Source organism: Vanacampus margaritifer, chromosome 12, assembly GCF_051991255.1.
Source record: "Vanacampus margaritifer isolate UIUO_Vmar chromosome 12, RoL_Vmar_1.0, whole genome shotgun sequence".
Classification (NCBI taxonomy): Eukaryota; Metazoa; Chordata; class Actinopteri; order Syngnathiformes; family Syngnathidae; genus Vanacampus; species Vanacampus margaritifer.
The window spans coordinates 13,858,615-13,875,791 of record NC_135443.1 but is presented as its reverse complement, the minus strand read 5'-3'; the positions used below and the strand labels follow the sequence as shown (position 1 = coordinate 13,875,791).

Genomic DNA, 17,177 nt, shown 5'->3' with positions numbered 1-17,177 from the left:
CAACTCTTGAGTAGTTACCTATACAAAGTATCGATACCACTAGTACTTTTGATAGGCCTACAAAAAAATTCATCAAAAAAACAAAACAATGACAGATCATTTTAAAAGAAGACCCATATATCCCAAAATAGCATTTCCCCTTAAAATTCCGCAAATGTCAATAAGCCAAGTGTGCATTGTGTTTGTACGTGCATGAAAATGAATTAAAAAAAAAAGTTGGCCATAATTTGAATGTTTGATATAGAGCGCTGAAAGTGCAGGTATTGTTTAAAAGACTTAAGCCTTAAAGCTGCGCAATGCAGGAACATTTATGTTGGATCTCTACTGCCACGTGTGGCTGAAAAATGAAATTGCACACTCCCTTTTCACGGACCCACAGCGCGCATGACGTCACATCCGCAGGCAGAGGGTGGGAAATTCAAACTCAAATCCAGACTGAAAACTATTGGCCAGAGACTTGCAGGAGTACCCAATGTGAGTCATAAATGGTCAAATATTGTTTATTGTTTGTTTATTGGGTCCTCATTAGCTCTTGCAATGTGCAAAAGCTAATCTTCCTGGGGTCCATAAAGGTAAAAAAAATAAAAATAAGAAAAAAAAATACAAGATATATACACAATGAAATTTATTAATAATGAAATAAATAACACTACTGATGAATACAAATAAGACACCATGATAATAATGATAAACTCTATCAAACAAAAGAAATATATGAAATATGCATGGATTCAATGTCACATGTTCAGTCATTTCACTCACATAAAAAACTCTATTGCCAAGATATTTTTGGGCAAAATCATACATAGAGCAGCTTTAAGTGGCAAAACAACAGGTGCACTTTGTGCCATGCCCTAAATAATTTTTTAGGCAACAAAAACACCATTGCAAAGTTCCAACTAGGCGAAAGAGTAACGTAAAAAAGGCATTTATTATTATATTGATTTAAAATTTGGGAATATTATTTATTTATTTTTGGCAGTTTCAGTCCTCCATACGACACTGATACCTGGTATCGGTACGCCCTCATTCCTCAATAATGAATGAATTAATAAAAAACAAATTTGTGGCGGCCTTGGCTCAGGGTGTAACGAGGGTTGTCCAGTAACCAGAAGGTCGGCTGTTCGATCCCCGCTCTCCCCAAGCCACGTGTCGTCGTGTCCTTTGGGCACTTTACACACATTGCCTCCAGGCGCATACCGGCAGCCACGCTTCCGCCAGCCTGCCCCAGGGCAGCTATGGCTACTTAAGTAGTTTACTGCCACCACAGTGTAAATGTGTGAGTGCATGAATAATGTATCCGTTCCATTGTAAAGCGTCTTTGAGTGCCTAGAAAAGCGCTATATAAATCCGATGCATTATTGTTATTAATAATAAAATGCAGTTGCGCATCACTGCAAATTACAATCACATAAGCAAATCGTGCTATTAGTGGGGGATAAGGGTCGAGACAAGGCACAAATAGCAAAAATCCATAAGTAACTGACAGTCGCCTGTATCATAATAACCTACAGATGCCACAAGATGGCAGCAAAGAAGCACATGAAGCTCCTAAACTCACTTTAAAATAGTTTCATGGCACCAAGATGCAAAGTCACTTTACCTGCTCGATAGTTATCACAATTCTATTGAATTCGTGTTCTTGTTGTTCCAATTTTGCCAACTGAATTACATTGTATGCTGTTTTATTTCATTGTTGATATTTTTATTTTTATTTTTTTACTAAGCACCAAATCGAACAGTGCTCCCAATTTCATTGTCCATCTGCTGTAAAATGACGGTAAATGCATTTTATTCTATTCTATTTGATTCTTTGGTCTGTGAATAGGTAAAACTGTGAATAGGTGATTATTATTATTTTTTTTAGCAAGTAATGGAGAGGATAGGCTATGTTTTTTTTGGTTTTTTAAATTCTCGACTAGGCAAATTCACGAATTCCAAACTGCATTTGACTGCATTTGTATCAGTATCAGGCCTCATTTCAAGGTATCGGTACTCACGGCAGATACCAGAATGGTCTGCCCTTTTACAATCTAAGAAGAGAAATTAGAAGAATAGAAAATTGCCGTTCATTTCATGCTAATTTAAGGGAAAATGTTACATTGGGATGTATAGGTCTTTCTTTGAAATTAAATTGTTCATGTATTTGTCTATTTATTTAATTTGTCAAAAGTACTAGTGGTATCAGTACTTGGTATTGGTATTGATGACTACTCAAGAGTTAAGTACTCATACTGGCATCTTTCTGTAAAAAAAAAAAAAGTGGTATAAATTATCCGTATTAGTAATTGTATTATACAATACCAATATGCAGTAGAGTCAGCATGGTGAATGAGTGGTTAGCAAATCTCTCTCGCAGTCCTTAAGTTCTGGGTTCAAATCCCTGCTCAAACCCTTCTGTATGTGTTTGCATGTTCTCTGTTTACTTGCGGCTTCCTACCACATTCCACAAACCCGCTGTTTGGTCCATGGAAGACACTAAAGTGCCTGTAGGTGTGAATAGTTGTTTGTCTATATCAGTCCTTCTCAAACACGGGGGCGGGCACCCCTGGGATGCAGTATGATGCCAGACGGGGGGGCGCATGTAACCCCAAGGAATGATTTTTTATTCATTTTTTTATTAACCAATATTTATTTATTTATATTTGCCATGCTAGAATGAAGTGCAATTGCAATTGTGCAAAGTGTATTAGGTCCTCTGCAGACACGTACTTATATAAAATAAAAACATTTTTTAGACAAATAGTACTATTTATAGACGTGGTGGAGATTTTGGGGGGTGGGGTAGTTTGGTGGGGTTGGCGTTGCAATAAATAATTGAGAAGCGCATGTCTATATGTCCCCATGCTTGGCTGGCTACCAGTCCAGTGTTTACCCCACTCAAGCTCACTTGCAACCCCAATGAGGTCACAAATGTGACATAAAATGGATGGATATGTACTGATAGCATTGCAACTATATCATAATAATATAATACACGTATAGTCATAGGCATTGAAGTTGTTAGGTTTGAATTCCCCCTTAAATTTTACTTTGTTTTTCCTTGCTTAAAAAGTGCCATTTCTCTGTCTAATTCCTTTAAAAAAAAAATCCCCCTGCATGCTTCTCCCTTTGTATAATGACGTCTCCCGCAAAGCAACCCGGCGTGACCTTGGTGGTCGGTGGAGGCGCGTCATTGTGCAGAGGAAGACACCCGGAGGTGCCTCACAGGAGGTCTGAGCGCTCACGCAGCACATGGCTCACCAGGCCTGCGTCTCACCGAGGACGCCGTAACACTTCACTTCAGCAAGACAAATGGTGAGTCATGTGATTGGCCTTTCAGACATTTTTTTTTATTTTTTATTGTCCTCTTCAAAGGGCGGCCTCTGTGTCAAATTGTTGCACCGTGCCTCTGCTCAGGCACATGTGACACTTGCATGGAGGGTTGACAGATCTAATAGAATTAGCCATCTTTGAAGTCAGGGCATTTGCATTCAGGGTGGGCACAGGAGATGTTTCAATACCTTATATGGAATGTAAATGTGGATATAGATTTTAAAAAATGTGGGCTGCCTTCAAGTTGGTCTTATATTTACATATTTTACACAGTAAGTAAATATGTTAATGATAACACAGACCCAGAAATCATTCCATTTGATATAGAGATTAATAGGACACAGTTTGTATACTTTTATAGATACCTTGAGATCCATGTATTGTTCAGGGAAATTAAATGGTCAAAAATTGTGTTTTTTCCTTGTTCCAAGTCTTACCCCTATAAAAAAAATGTAATTGAAATCTGATTAATATATTTTTGGTAATATTGCAATCAAATACATCAACTCCATTATTTGTGTATATTAAAAATGATCCCACACAAGTGATTCATGAGCTAAATTGTGCGTAAAAAGACAATATTAAACATAAAAAATAGGGGTGTCAAGCGATTAAATTTTTTAATCGTAATTAATCGCATGACTTCAATAGTTAACTCATGATTAATCACAAATTTTATTACTGTTCTAAATGTACAACAAAATATTTATATAGAGTTGTCATACTCTTAGAATAATATAATAGAAATATGGCTGCATCTTTTAGTCATTGATACAGTAATTTCAGGATCATTCATAAAATTGACTTAAAATTTAAAAGATGTACTGTAAAAAACGAGTGTGATATTGATTTGTGTTGAGGTCATTTTTCTGCCATTAGATGACAAAATTGTATTTGTAAGACATTGGTGACAGCTCAGTGCATTTTTCTTTTCATATTATCATATCATCTAATCTTTAACATAAAGTAACTTTTGAAATTCTGCAAATTTTTTACATTTTTAAATACAACTTGACCCCAGTATCCAAAAACATATGCATTATTATTAAAGTTATTACTGCTATTATTATCATTATTAAAAAAAAAATTGTGGCGTTAAAGGAACTTTAAATTAACTCGAAATTAACGCACACATTTTGACACACCTGATTAAAATGATAAAACTGTGAGAAACACTTATGTCAATTTTTGTAATTTTTTTTACATTATTACATTTTTTGTGATGAAACTGAATGCAGATGTCCCAAAAATGTTTTTTTAAAAAATTAACATATGTGTTTTTCACAGGACAGCCATGATAATATAGTAATTTAATATATGGCAGCCATTTTGTCACTTGCTGTCAACTGAAAATGACATCACAGTTGCTCAGGTAACAACCAATCGCGGCTCATGTTTTTCCTGGGTTTGGTCATGTGATGTTTGCAAGCTGAGCCGTGATTGGTTGTCAACAGCAAGTGACAAAATGGCCACCCCCAAGATAGATAAAAACAGGTGGATTTGCATCATTTGCTGCTTTACTCATATTCCACAAACACAAGAATGATCACATCACCATGTTTAGACTAGTGGAGCTGCATAGAACATATTGTAGAGAGAATTTTTGGGTTGAGTTCATCCAATAGCGACTATGAGATGTTACCAATCATAAATGATAAAGTAAAAACTAAACTGTCAGTTAATGATGAGCAAATCACATGTATTGTTAAACAATTAGGCCAAAGGGTGGCTGACGGTTTGGCATCAGCAAAAAACTTTTGACTTTGCCTCGAAGCCTGCAGCACCGCAGCGAACTTGTGCTGCCGTCTTATTTGGGCCAGACGCAGCGGAGCTGTCTGAACCATGTAAATCTCTCCTTTGTCTGCTTGACTTCAAAAATCACTTGCCACAATTGAAAGATCTCCCTCCAAATGGAAAACAGAGCGCGGAGAGGAACACTTTGGCTGCTTTGGACACAGTGGTGGACATCAAAGCGTGGCAGAGGATCCCCCCTTTAGAATAGCAGCTACATGCCATTCCAATAAGTGCAGTCTATTTGGATGCGCAGTTCAAACGAGGGCTGGTGCGCGCTGCTCTCTGGGGCTCTCTGGGGCCTTGCCACCAGACGTCTGGCTGCACAGATGTTTTGAATGCCACTCAAGACCATTTGCCACTTGGGTTGAAGCTGAGGCCAGTCACTAGTAACTGGAGGCCAGGCTGGCTACACGCACAAACGTTACCTCAACTTGGGAGTCAGCACACATTATTTAGGTCACAAGTCGAAGTTGTATGTTGAGTATACGGTGCGTGAGGTGTTTTTCAAACATTTGGCCTTAAAACAGTAGCTTGCGCAAACAAATTAAACACGATATGATTGGCGAGTAGACGTTTCCCCAGATAGCAATGTTAAATCAATCATTGATTGAACATCTTTTGCTAGCTGGGTTAGCTTAGTGTAAGACACAGTTCAGAAGCCTTGACTTTTATCATAGTCTAAAATTTTCTTTGCAATAATATATTGTATGCGTGACCACTAGCCTAAACATAACATTTTAATAATGTGTTTATGGAATATGAATTAAGCAGAACAATCAACCCGGTTTTATTTATCTCAGGAGGCGGCCATTTTGCCACTTGCTTTGATGTCATTTTCAGTCGACAGCAAGTGACAAAATGGCTGACCCCAAAGAGGATTTTAAAACGTTTTTGCTGCTTAATTCATATACCACAAACACAATATTAATCATAATGCCATTTCCCGATTTTAGGAGCATCATAATCTTGTCTATTCTTAGCTTCTTATTATTTATGTCGAAGAGTTAACTTTAAAATCCACCCTCATCAAAACATTTCGATCTGTATTCAGATCAGCTCATGCTCAAGGACGTACCCGCATTATGCCGAAAATGCGATTTTTCTGTTGTTGTTGTTGAGCATATTTTGTTTTGGTACCAGCATTAAAAAAAAAAAAAAGGAAAGTCATTTGATATCCATCTTAAATTCCATGTACTGTATGATCTTTGTCCTCAAAAGTAAGACAATTCACTGCACTAGTAGAACAACTGTGTCCTACTAGTAGTTTTTTCCACTACTGTATGATATTTTTGTACGCTAGAAGGACATCATAGCAGTATACAAGTGTAAGTTACTAGCAAGGCAAAACTGCCACTAGTTGACATCTGTGTGATACTAGAAACACTAACTACTAGGATTTTTCACTGGTAGGACACACAGCAGTTTTCAGCTAGTGCACAATTTTGACTTAGAGGCTTTATAACATGCAACCTTCTTACACTCAACAAGTACATTTATGTATACTAGAAATGATGTTAATCTCATATTCCTGTGAATAATCATAAATTTAAGATGAAAGTCTAAACTTCAATGATGTATTGTTAATAATCTTAATTCAATTCTATTACGGTTGTGTAGAGGCCCCTTTTAAAGTCTCATCAATGCCAGAAGTGTTTTTTTTTTTGGTCCTAAAATGAAATAAACATCAAAGCTGTTTGCAAAGCTTTTCGGATGTGCTCATTAGGGTCATGAGTGAGCTGGCAGGGCAATATGTCAATACCTCTGTGACACTCTTAATCAAAATGGAGAATTGTTTAATGTAATATGCAAAGGCAGAATTTTCGATGTACTGGATCTCATTAGTTCATGCCAGTGTGCCTCCTAATGATATAGGTTTAGACAGTAAAATTGTGTACATTTGGTCCTACTAGCATTATTTTAATGGAAGCATCCATCAGATAAGAGTATTATTCTCTTCCACAATTCAATGTGATTTGGTTGCTTTCATGACTTTATATGGACGAAAAGCTGGTTAGATTTAAGTGGGGCGTCCTAAACAAATATGCATTTCCCCCTTGTGCTCTGTACAAAAATGCAGCTGCTATGTCTGTGCATGTCAGAGTTTGTCTTTCTGCATCATCACAATTGGGACTATTGTTTGAACACCCCTACATGTGTGATGACGGTTTGAGTCTTTTTTTTTTTTGCAGTGAAAGTGTCTCAGCAGATTCGCCTTAGCGCTTCACATTTTAAAACAGCAAGAAATGAGATGAGGAAATATGAGCCCCCCCCCCCCCCCCACCCCTACATCTCCTGTAGATCTTTATGAAACGGTACATTGGTGTAACGTCACAGTGTGGAGGGAATTTGTATTGTCTCAGGCCCATATAGGAGCCAGATGTGAATACGCACTAACACAACAAAGTGATCCACTATAGAACAGTTTGATCCTTTGGGGGAAGCGGGCTTTCTTTTTATCCCATGTCTGTTTTCAAACATATTGCATGTTTTTCACATGGATATGCATCCTGTTGTAAAACGTCATCTGGTAAAGCATATGTTTTTGTTTTTTTACTGTCATGCCATTTCATATTACGGAGCATATGCATGCACTGTAGTTCTATTTATCTGTTAAAAGTTACGGATCAGGGGGGGCACAACATTTGATATGTGCATTTGTGTGAATTTTCTCTAATAAATAAGCATTTCATCTGAACTGTATTTCTTATATCGGACTACTTTTTTGCTTACATGGTCCAAAATGTCTTTGTTCATTTTATGCCAGTGACATATAATGACAGGCATAGCAATTATGTGTACTTTGAAAATGGTAAAACATGTCCCTTGGCGCAAAAGTTTTGGGAACATTGCTGGAAAGGATCCGCTTATCATAGAGCAAATCATTCATTTCTCCTTGTAAAACTGTGATCACAACATTGTTTACACAAGAGTAAAAAGGGGGAAAAAACCGCAGACAGCGATAGCCCAGAGGCAAACAAGTGCCGACTAGAGCCCATCTGACACGTTGTGAAAAAAACAGATTTATCATCCATCCATAATCCTTCTTGCGTTAATCAACTGATTACCCCATTGCAGGAGAATTTGGAGCTCATTGCGTTAATTGGCGGTTTAGGTTTCTGTTGGCTCAGGTGCCGCATACCCCGCGTGCTTACCTTCACAACTGTTGCAGTTTGTGTGCGTCAAAGGGAACAAGCTGGTCTTTAAAACATCAACAACGAAGCGGTGAAAAATAGGGAGATTTCTTCCCACAAAACAAGCCCCGACACTCTGCATCCTCCTCAGGGTTTAAAAGGATTTAATGACACGTCAGCGAAGTAATTGCTAAATTATATCTATTAGCTACACAAGAGGCTCATTCATTTATGATGAATGAGAACGCTGTGACATTTGTATATATTTTGGAATGCAATGAATTGTCATATTGATGTGAACTAATTTGGCATGTGCCGTTTAAAGGATCATTTTGGTATCTGGATAATCTTGTGCTTAAATAAATCAAATATTTAGGCAAATGTGGCTTAATACACAATTATATAATCCATACCATGATCTACAACATATATACAGTATATATTTTTTAAAGGCCTCTATTACACTACAGCTGAAATATTTATCACAGAGATTGTCTAGTATTAAAAGTTGTGGCAGGAGAGGCTTTACAAATCTTTTCTTGTTTAAATTTTTTTTTTTTTTTTTGACTCAAAAAAAGCAGCTTGCCACTATTTGGCCGTCTTGCAGTGGAACGTGGGTGGCACCCCCTCAAGTCCAGACCCCTTTTCACATCTCACGCAACACACGTATACTTGTATTTGAATCTAAACAGCTGTCTGCGCCCCTCGCATTTTAGGTATCTGAGATATCATGGATATTATAAAATAAGACATTTTCACTTCACATTTCACTTTGACGGCTATAAAAGTCAAAAATTCATTTGAACTATTTCTATTAGTTTAACATTTTTTTCCACTTTTGTTAACAAGAGTATGAGAACCTAGATTTTTTTAAATTGTACATTTAGAAGATATAAAATTTGTGATTAATCGTGAGTTAACTAGTGAAGTTATGCGATTAATTACTATAAAAAAACTATAACCGCCTGAAGCCCCGAATTTTTATTAATCTTTTTAAAAAATTTTTTAATGAATTTATGGCAGTGAATGAGTTAATCTGAATATCATGGTTAGACTAGTGAGGTCACATATAACATATTGTCAAGAAATGTTTAAGGTTGACTTCCACTTTAACAGAATCCCGTTCCGCATTTGTAGCCTAAGGTCCATTAATCCTGGTTGTTGTCCAAACCAAAAGTTAGTTGCCATGACTACCGTAGCGTCTTCTTTTAAAGGAGAAACCTTTAACGTAGTTATTAAGCGGACGTTCCATCGCCCTCGTGTGACGTCGGAGGCAGCGTGCAATCCGCTCGCATACATTTCTGAACGCAACTGTTTACTTTTAGCCATATTTGGCTCCATTTTTTGGGGGGCACTTTGAATAACTGAACAGCACATTTGAGCAACATTCTGAGTTTCCAAACGTGTATTTCCAAATGCACCCATGATGACAAAACCGGGATTTTGGGAGTACATTTTCTAAATTTTTGAAAACAAATTTCCCCTTAAATTTTTTTTAAATATTTTTGATTAGTCTGATTTAGATGGAACCCCCCCCCCCCCCACACACACACACAAAATACGGAGTTTAGACAAAATGAATAGAACAATAGAAAGAAGTCGTAAAAACCGAACCGCGAGAGAACACAACACATTTCAACTGCATGTGTAACTTCTGTCAATATTTATCTTTCTCATAACCAGAGGTGAGCATTCCATCAGTACTGACGGACTGTCCGTCACTGACCCGTTTTACTGATGAATGACGAGAAACTTAAAAAAAGAAATGATGTCCTAAGCACTAACGGAAGTAGGTTTTCGTCCGTCAGAGTACTGTTTTGTTGACGACTGATGGAAAGCCCACACCTTTGTCTGTTGGTCCTAAAATAGTAGTGACGAAGTGATGATGGAAGTATGGTTAAAATAAAATGCCGGACTAATGATTACAGTTTGGCTTGGCTTGGATAAATGACCAACTGACGAATAAGGGACCAGCAACATTTTGTAAATTTTTCTGCTAAGAACTCTGACATGTATTTTCTCTTTCCTTTATAGGGTGAGGAACTATATTTGTCAAGTCAGCATTCAAATACATCTGTGACAGTGTCATCAATCTGTACTGCATGTCATTAAATTGTGCAGATGCATAGCCATTTATAAATACATTGCATTTATTACATAGGGAAGAATCCAAGTAGAACCGAGAAGAATCCCTGTGCACGATCACCTTTTGTTAATCAAACCATCATCCCTGACTATGCTTGTGTGTTCTGGTTCTGTGTAGACATTCGGTTGTGTGAGGTTTGACAAAGTGAAGTGAAGAGGTCAAGAGTCGTGTTAGCTGTCCGGCTCAAAGTCATTCGCATTACAGAGGTCAGAACTGGAGCAATATTTCCTTCGTGAGAACTTCAGACCCAGAGCGTCTCCCACCTCGTCCATGTGGTGCAGCACCTGAGGACAAAGCAAAGGGTTCATGGTGTGTTTGTGTGCGGGTTTACATGAGGGGGACGTACCTCGTCCAGCATCTCTCTGGTGTGGGCCGCAGACATGCAGAAGCGAGCGCGGGCTTCGGCTATCGGCGTAGCGGGAAAGCCGACCACGACTACAGCAATTTTCCTCTTAAGCATTTCTCGAGCAAAAGCTCTGGTCAGCGACAGAGAAATAAAAACATCAATTGGTTATATGACAATAAAATAAAATTCAAAACTAAATCCTATGGGCTTTGGTGATATGCTATCAAGTGCCTTTCTAATTAATTACATTCAAATTTGTGTCTTTGTTTCTCAATAAAAACCCATCCTATCCTGTTCTGTCACGTGACAACGCAGAAACAACTTCTTCTGGATTGAAATGTTCACGCATGTCAACGTGCACTGGAACACACATTATACCTGAGTGGGCTCTGCATAATAGCTACCTGATGTTTTCTGTTCGGTAGTCACAGATACGAGTCAACCCAAACAGTCCACACGAGTGATTCATGGAAACTTTTAAATGTGGGCCGTGGCAGCCGCTCAAATCGCTTCAACATGAAACGCGCTGATGTGGCTGAAAATTGCTTGTGACAACAAACACTACTGAGCATTTAATGCTTCAAAATAGGACCACGCACAGTTCATCTGACAACAGAAAGAGGCTTGTGTATACAACTGCAGCATCCTTACACCACTTTGCCCGGCATGTAGAGCAGGATAGGGACCACGGGGGAGGAGTCGTTGCCGTAGATGATGAAGCCCAGTTTCTTTACCTTGGCCCGGAAGTATCTGGTGTTCTGAGCCAATTGTCGGATGCGTCGGATTCCTTCAACAAAAACAAGAAGCGAAAATGGAATTGTGTCAACGTATGCGTATGAACCAAAGAAGAATCAGCTCACCCGAGTTAGAATATACGGTACACAAAAAGGATGGAGTCTGATGGACATGTTTAGGATTAAAGTGTTCCCTCACTACTTCACGGTTCACTTTTGAACTTCATTGATTGCAGCTTTACTTTTTTTTTTAGGGGAAATTTGCCTTACAAAAACCAAGACCATAACATGGGAGTGCATCATCCCAAAAATCATTGTTCCCATTCTCTCATCGTGCACTGTAAAAAACAAACAAAAAAAAACTGTAATATAACAGAATTTTACTTTTTAATTTACAGTTTTTTTCTGTATTTTAAAAATATCATTTAAATGATATTTGTGCAGTTTGTCACTTTTTTACTTGTGACTGCCACCTCTGGCCCAAAGCTTAACTGCAACATCTGTGTCAGGCTCGTTCACGGTGTGCGTGCGCCGCGCACCACAGTTGACAAACGAAGACTTGACTTCAAAAACTCCACCCCTCCCCTCCCCAAAGAAACTGTGAAGTGTGCAGGGTCCGCATGCTCTACTATAACGGGAAGATGAAAGCTGATTGATGCAGTCAGAGTAAAACAGTCAGGGCTCTTCGTACTCATCTGGGCATTGGTGGAACATGCATGATGTAGAAAAAGCTTTAATATTACCGTACCTTTTTAAACTGCACAATGCACATGCCAAATGTAAAATAACATGAAATCACTGTAACTGTAAAAATACACAATATTTCTGTAAAAAAAAAAAAAAGAAAAGAAAAAAAAACTCCATTAGAAATAGCTACTTATATTGCTTGTTAAAATACATTCACAAATATATCGTAATTTCACAAATATTTTTCTGGTATTTAATGGAATAAAACTTTAAAACCCTAAAAAAAGAAGATTTTTTTTACACACACACAAATTAACAGTAATTTTTTTTTTAATTTTACCATAATTATTATTTTTTTTTAATGAAAATAACTACAATTTCTGTAATGTCCTATAGATGTAGCATTCATTTTATTAACATTTATTTTGAAAGGACATCTAATGAGATAAGGGTGCGTTCAATAATACGTTCTGAGAAACTCATAAGAAGAATAGAATAATTGAATAATAATAAAACGTCGACACACAAGCTGCTGATTATGGACTGCGTTAAGAAATTAGCGTGAACGCCTCCCGCGGTAAATGAGGACAATAGAATAACTACATTAAAGTTTTACTTTTCAGTTTAAAATGGCTAAGCTTAACCAGAATCATGCATCACATTGTCATCTTCTACTTGATTGTCTTTGTGTTCTTATTTTTTTCCTCTCCTTTGTTGTCGTCTTCTACTTTGCCATCTTTTTTGACGTCATTGTCTACTTCTTCTAAATAGAAGAAGAAGAAGAAAAACTTCTGATCAAAAATTCACCTATAGCAGATGATAACGGAACATATCACCTGCAAAAAGTGAAGGAACATTGTATTCAGCCTTGGTGAAAGTCTACACTTTACTACTTTCCCCTCGCAGGGACACAGTCGGCTGTCAGCAGTAACTACTGCAACGCGAGTTCTTATCTTCCTACGTGAGGCCTACACCTCCATTTGGGCCCGTGCAGCCTCCCTTATGAAGTTGATTACAACTCAGCTGCAGCAGCAGATGGTTCAGCTTTGGCCACAGACGGGCACGCTGTGCACGCGCGCACGTTGCCAGACTCAGTCCTTGCAGATTGTGATGCATTTTATACAAAATGCACAAACGCACGCATTTCATGCCAAAGCGCCACATGTATTTCAGGTATCTCCATCAAATCAGATGTGCCAGGGGTGCCGTGCCGCCCCCTCCCTTCCACCACCCGTGTTCCCTAACAAGCCGGCTTGCTACGTGGCTGGCCCAGCTGTGTCTTGGAACATGGTTCTGTTTACCTCTGATTACCTGGGAGCGATTGGAAGGGATGGAAGAAAGCATTTGGAAGTCTCCTTATCTTAAATGGGGGAAAACACATAACATGCAGGCTTCAACCTACAAGCACAGGACACATTTTGTTTCATTGTTCCTCTTTTGCGGAAGGGAGAAGGAAGGGGCAAAAAGTAGGGGTCACGGAGGTCAAAAACCCGATGCCAGACAGCATATTTAAGGAGTGGGTCAGACTGCGCGGAGGTTCTTTTTGTCTCTCGCCACCAGTTTGCTTTCAAGTGTGAAATTCTACGTTCGAGAGAAAAAAGGAGGGCGGTGGAGGGAGATGGGAAACGATGAAACTAATCTGGCGCAGGCGCAAAGATAAATGAAGACATTGTTTATTAGTGATCAGGTGAACACTGGAGTCATTGTTTGCGAACGAGCGTTTGCTTGAAGACAAGTTATTTCTTTTGGCTGCGTGTTTGGTCGAGAGCCAGACACGCCAACATGATTGCATATTCCAGAGTCGAGTCGGTCGTATTGATGAAAGCGCTGCAGAACTTAAGGTGCGCCGTCAATGACCTGCAGGATTGTGGTGACCTTTTCACTCGCCGTTAATATTGGCCTGTGTTCTACCTGCGCAAGCCCAGTTCTTCTACTAGTCTTGGCAACAAATTAGGGAGGGGGATTGGTTCTTTGGTGGTACTGCAACTAATGACTACTTCCCTGCCCTCATGTCTGATGCCATTAAAGCAGAAACTATTCAGGGGTCTACGGTTCTTTAAAATACACATGAAAATGATTTCCTCTATGTGAGGGTCACGTGTGCTGGGGTACTGCACGCCCTCCGCCCTCTTTTCTTTCTACCACTGCAGACCCCCGTAATTGCTACCATATTTTCGGTCCGAGCAGCTGTTTGTCTTCCCCTGCGGGTCTGGACTTACTCCCAATGCTAACATTGGTACAGTCCTCCAGATTCAGATTGCTTTTGTTGCCATAAAAATTATGCGCAGGTGTAAAGATTTACATAGAGAGTCAAATCCAAAGCTATAGGAGTACTGAGACGGTACTTACCCACTGTGCTGCCATCTTGTCCTGTGATGCACTTCATGGCTCGTATAATCTGCTCGGCGATAGGAGGAGACATGCCTGAGGTGTACATGGCACCGTGGGACCGGCTACGCAGGTAATCGACCAACTCCTGCAATGAAAGTCTGAAACGTCAATCACTGGGGAGAAAAAAAAATACTGTACAGTATACCGTAGGGGCTGAACCCTGATGCAAAGACGCTAACGAGGTTTCTTAATTGCCTATAGGTGCCACAAGATTATGACAAAGCACTACTTTTGTCCAACAGAAGCTCCTCAACTCACTAGAATATGCTACCTTTTAGACTGTCCCTTAAAGGTTTGATTTCCAATAGGTGCCACAATATTGATGACAAATCACTACTTTTGTCCAAACAGAAGCTCTCCAACTCACTTTTTAATAAATAAATTGCACATTTATTATGGCCCCTTATAAGGCTTAATTGGCAGCAGGTGGTGCCAAAAAATGACAAAGCACTACTTTTGTATAACAGAAGCTCCTCAACTCACTTTAACAAGTTACTTTGCACATTTATAACACCCCTTATAGGTTTAATAGGCGCCAGAGAAGGACGATAAAGCACTACTTTAAATTGCATGTTTATTACATTGCTTTATAAGATTTAATTGCCAGAAGGTACCACAAAATAATGACAAAGCACTACTTTTGTCTAACAGAAGCTCCTTACCTCCCTTTAACAAATAAATGGCACATTTATTACGTCCCTTTAAGGTTTAATTGCCAGTAGATGCCACAAAATGGTGACAAAGCATTCATTTTGTCTAACAGAATATCCCCAACTCACTTTAACAGTTTCTTGCCACCAAGATGCCAAAACAGGGAAAAGGTGAGACCACGACTTGACACAAATAAAAACTGTCTCGTCAAAAAACGATGTTGCTTCTATCATGAGCTGGCTTAATCTGTCCAGCTCATTGCAGTTTTATCTATGCACATTCGTTAGTCACATGACTAGATCTAGAAAATTGTTTCAATAAAGAAATATCGAATCAATTTGTCTCTTTGAAATTTTAAACATAAATTCTAATCTATGCATGAAATAATAGTCACCATTGTTTTAAACGAAATTATCAAATATGTAATATGCATATATGAATCTAGCAACAATATACAATATATAGAATACACTACAAATTAACCAATACACAATTGGCTCCTACAGCGAATACCGAAATGTGAATATATGAGGGTTTACTGTACTTAAAATATACACCGTCTCCCAAATTCATTTGTTTGCCATAATGGAGGAAATTCACTTCTAACCAAATAAAAAACACTAAAAGAAGTCAAAACCCAAAATTTATAATTGCCTACAGATGCCCCAAGATGGTCGTAAATCTTTATCAAAATGATGCTCCTTATTTCACTTCAACATTGTTTCTTGACACTAAAACACCACAATATGAACACAAAACAATAATTTGGTGGGTTTTCAGTGAATAACAGAGGATAAGTTCCAAAAAATAAATTTAGCAAATAGTTGAATTTGAACGCCAAACCGCGAAAATGCGGGGTTCACTGTATTTCAAATATGCACTTTCCCCTAAATTCATTTGGCTGAGATAATGGAAGAAATGCACTTCTAAGAAAAAACCACTAGAGGAAGCCCAAGTTCACTCCACACCTGAAGATCAATCTTCAGGACGGTTCTCTTGTCACCATAATGACCGACGTCAATGAGCTCTGGAACACCTCCCGCTCTCAACTCTCCGGGAGCCAGAGCAGAACACTGAAACGAGCCAGAATGGGCCCCGCCGTGCTCATTATTCTCACATGTCAGCGGGAGATGACTTCTGCCGCTGGTGAGAAGATGTCAGAAGCAGGATTGCTGCAAATCCATCTGATCGTGTGCGGAAAGCGCTCCGAGGTTGCAGCAGACTCAAAAGCTATCGTGGAATGTGCGGCGGCCAGCGGGTGCCGGGTGATGACACGTGGCTTGGTGATGCCGTCTGGCCACCGCTTCCATTCTCGCCATCTGTCCCCGCTGGGCGGCGGCTGCGGCTTGCTCGTGCACATGTGAAGGGGAAGGGTTTAAGGGGAAATGCTCAAACGCAGGATACAAATCCCAAAACGACGTTACATCTGTTTTCGTTTGAAGACTGGGATTTTCACCACAGGATTTTAGTGTGACCAAGATCACCAATAAGGCCGACATGACGGAGAAAGAACATCCATCTCATGTCTGGGGTGTGGAGTGACAGCTTAAGAGAGTCTCCTTCGGCCGCAGACACAAACACAATTATTAATGTTGCAGTGTGCATCCACTAAAGTAGGAGCAGTGCAAAAACAACGTCAACCCAGAAACTCCCCAACAAACAAATACCTACATATCGAGAAGTTCTATCAAACCCGATTCATCCTGGATTTACTACAGCCAGCTGTCAAGCCACGCACAGGGTTGGTACTTCAAACATGATCACGCCTGTTAAAGCTACGTTGTTAAATCTGGAGCACAGTTCCGAGGTTGCCACAAGAAGGGGCTGGCCATCTGCCAGCTGTACCTTCTTATTATGGCTGAGCCAACATAAGGAAAGGACAGGAAGGGTTCCGTTCTCAATACCTAATTCAAACAACATGTTTACTTCCTCTACAGCGTTCTAATCAAGTGCCACAAAAGCCGTGCGGTTATGTACTGAAG

General features: G+C 39.2%; 1 protein-coding gene across 3 annotated transcripts in view; it reads right to left on the bottom strand.

The window, feature by feature from the left end:
- Window positions 1-10,368: 10,368 nt before the first annotated feature.
- Window positions 10,369-17,177, bottom strand: part of sptlc3 (serine palmitoyltransferase, long chain base subunit 3) — a 31,546-nt gene continuing 24,737 nt past the window's right edge. For all 3 annotated transcript variants that reach the window (XM_077582239.1, XM_077582240.1, XM_077582242.1), the window contains exons 11-14: window positions 14,503-14,629; window positions 11,384-11,519; window positions 10,733-10,862; window positions 10,369-10,670 (exon numbers count right to left, since the gene is read on the bottom strand). In XM_077582239.1, the coding sequence (XP_077438365.1) occupies window positions 10,557-10,670; window positions 10,733-10,862; window positions 11,384-11,519; window positions 14,503-14,629 (507 nt within the window). In that variant the 3' untranslated portion in view covers window positions 10,369-10,556. The remainder of the gene's footprint in view (window positions 10,671-10,732; window positions 10,863-11,383; window positions 11,520-14,502; window positions 14,630-17,177) is intronic.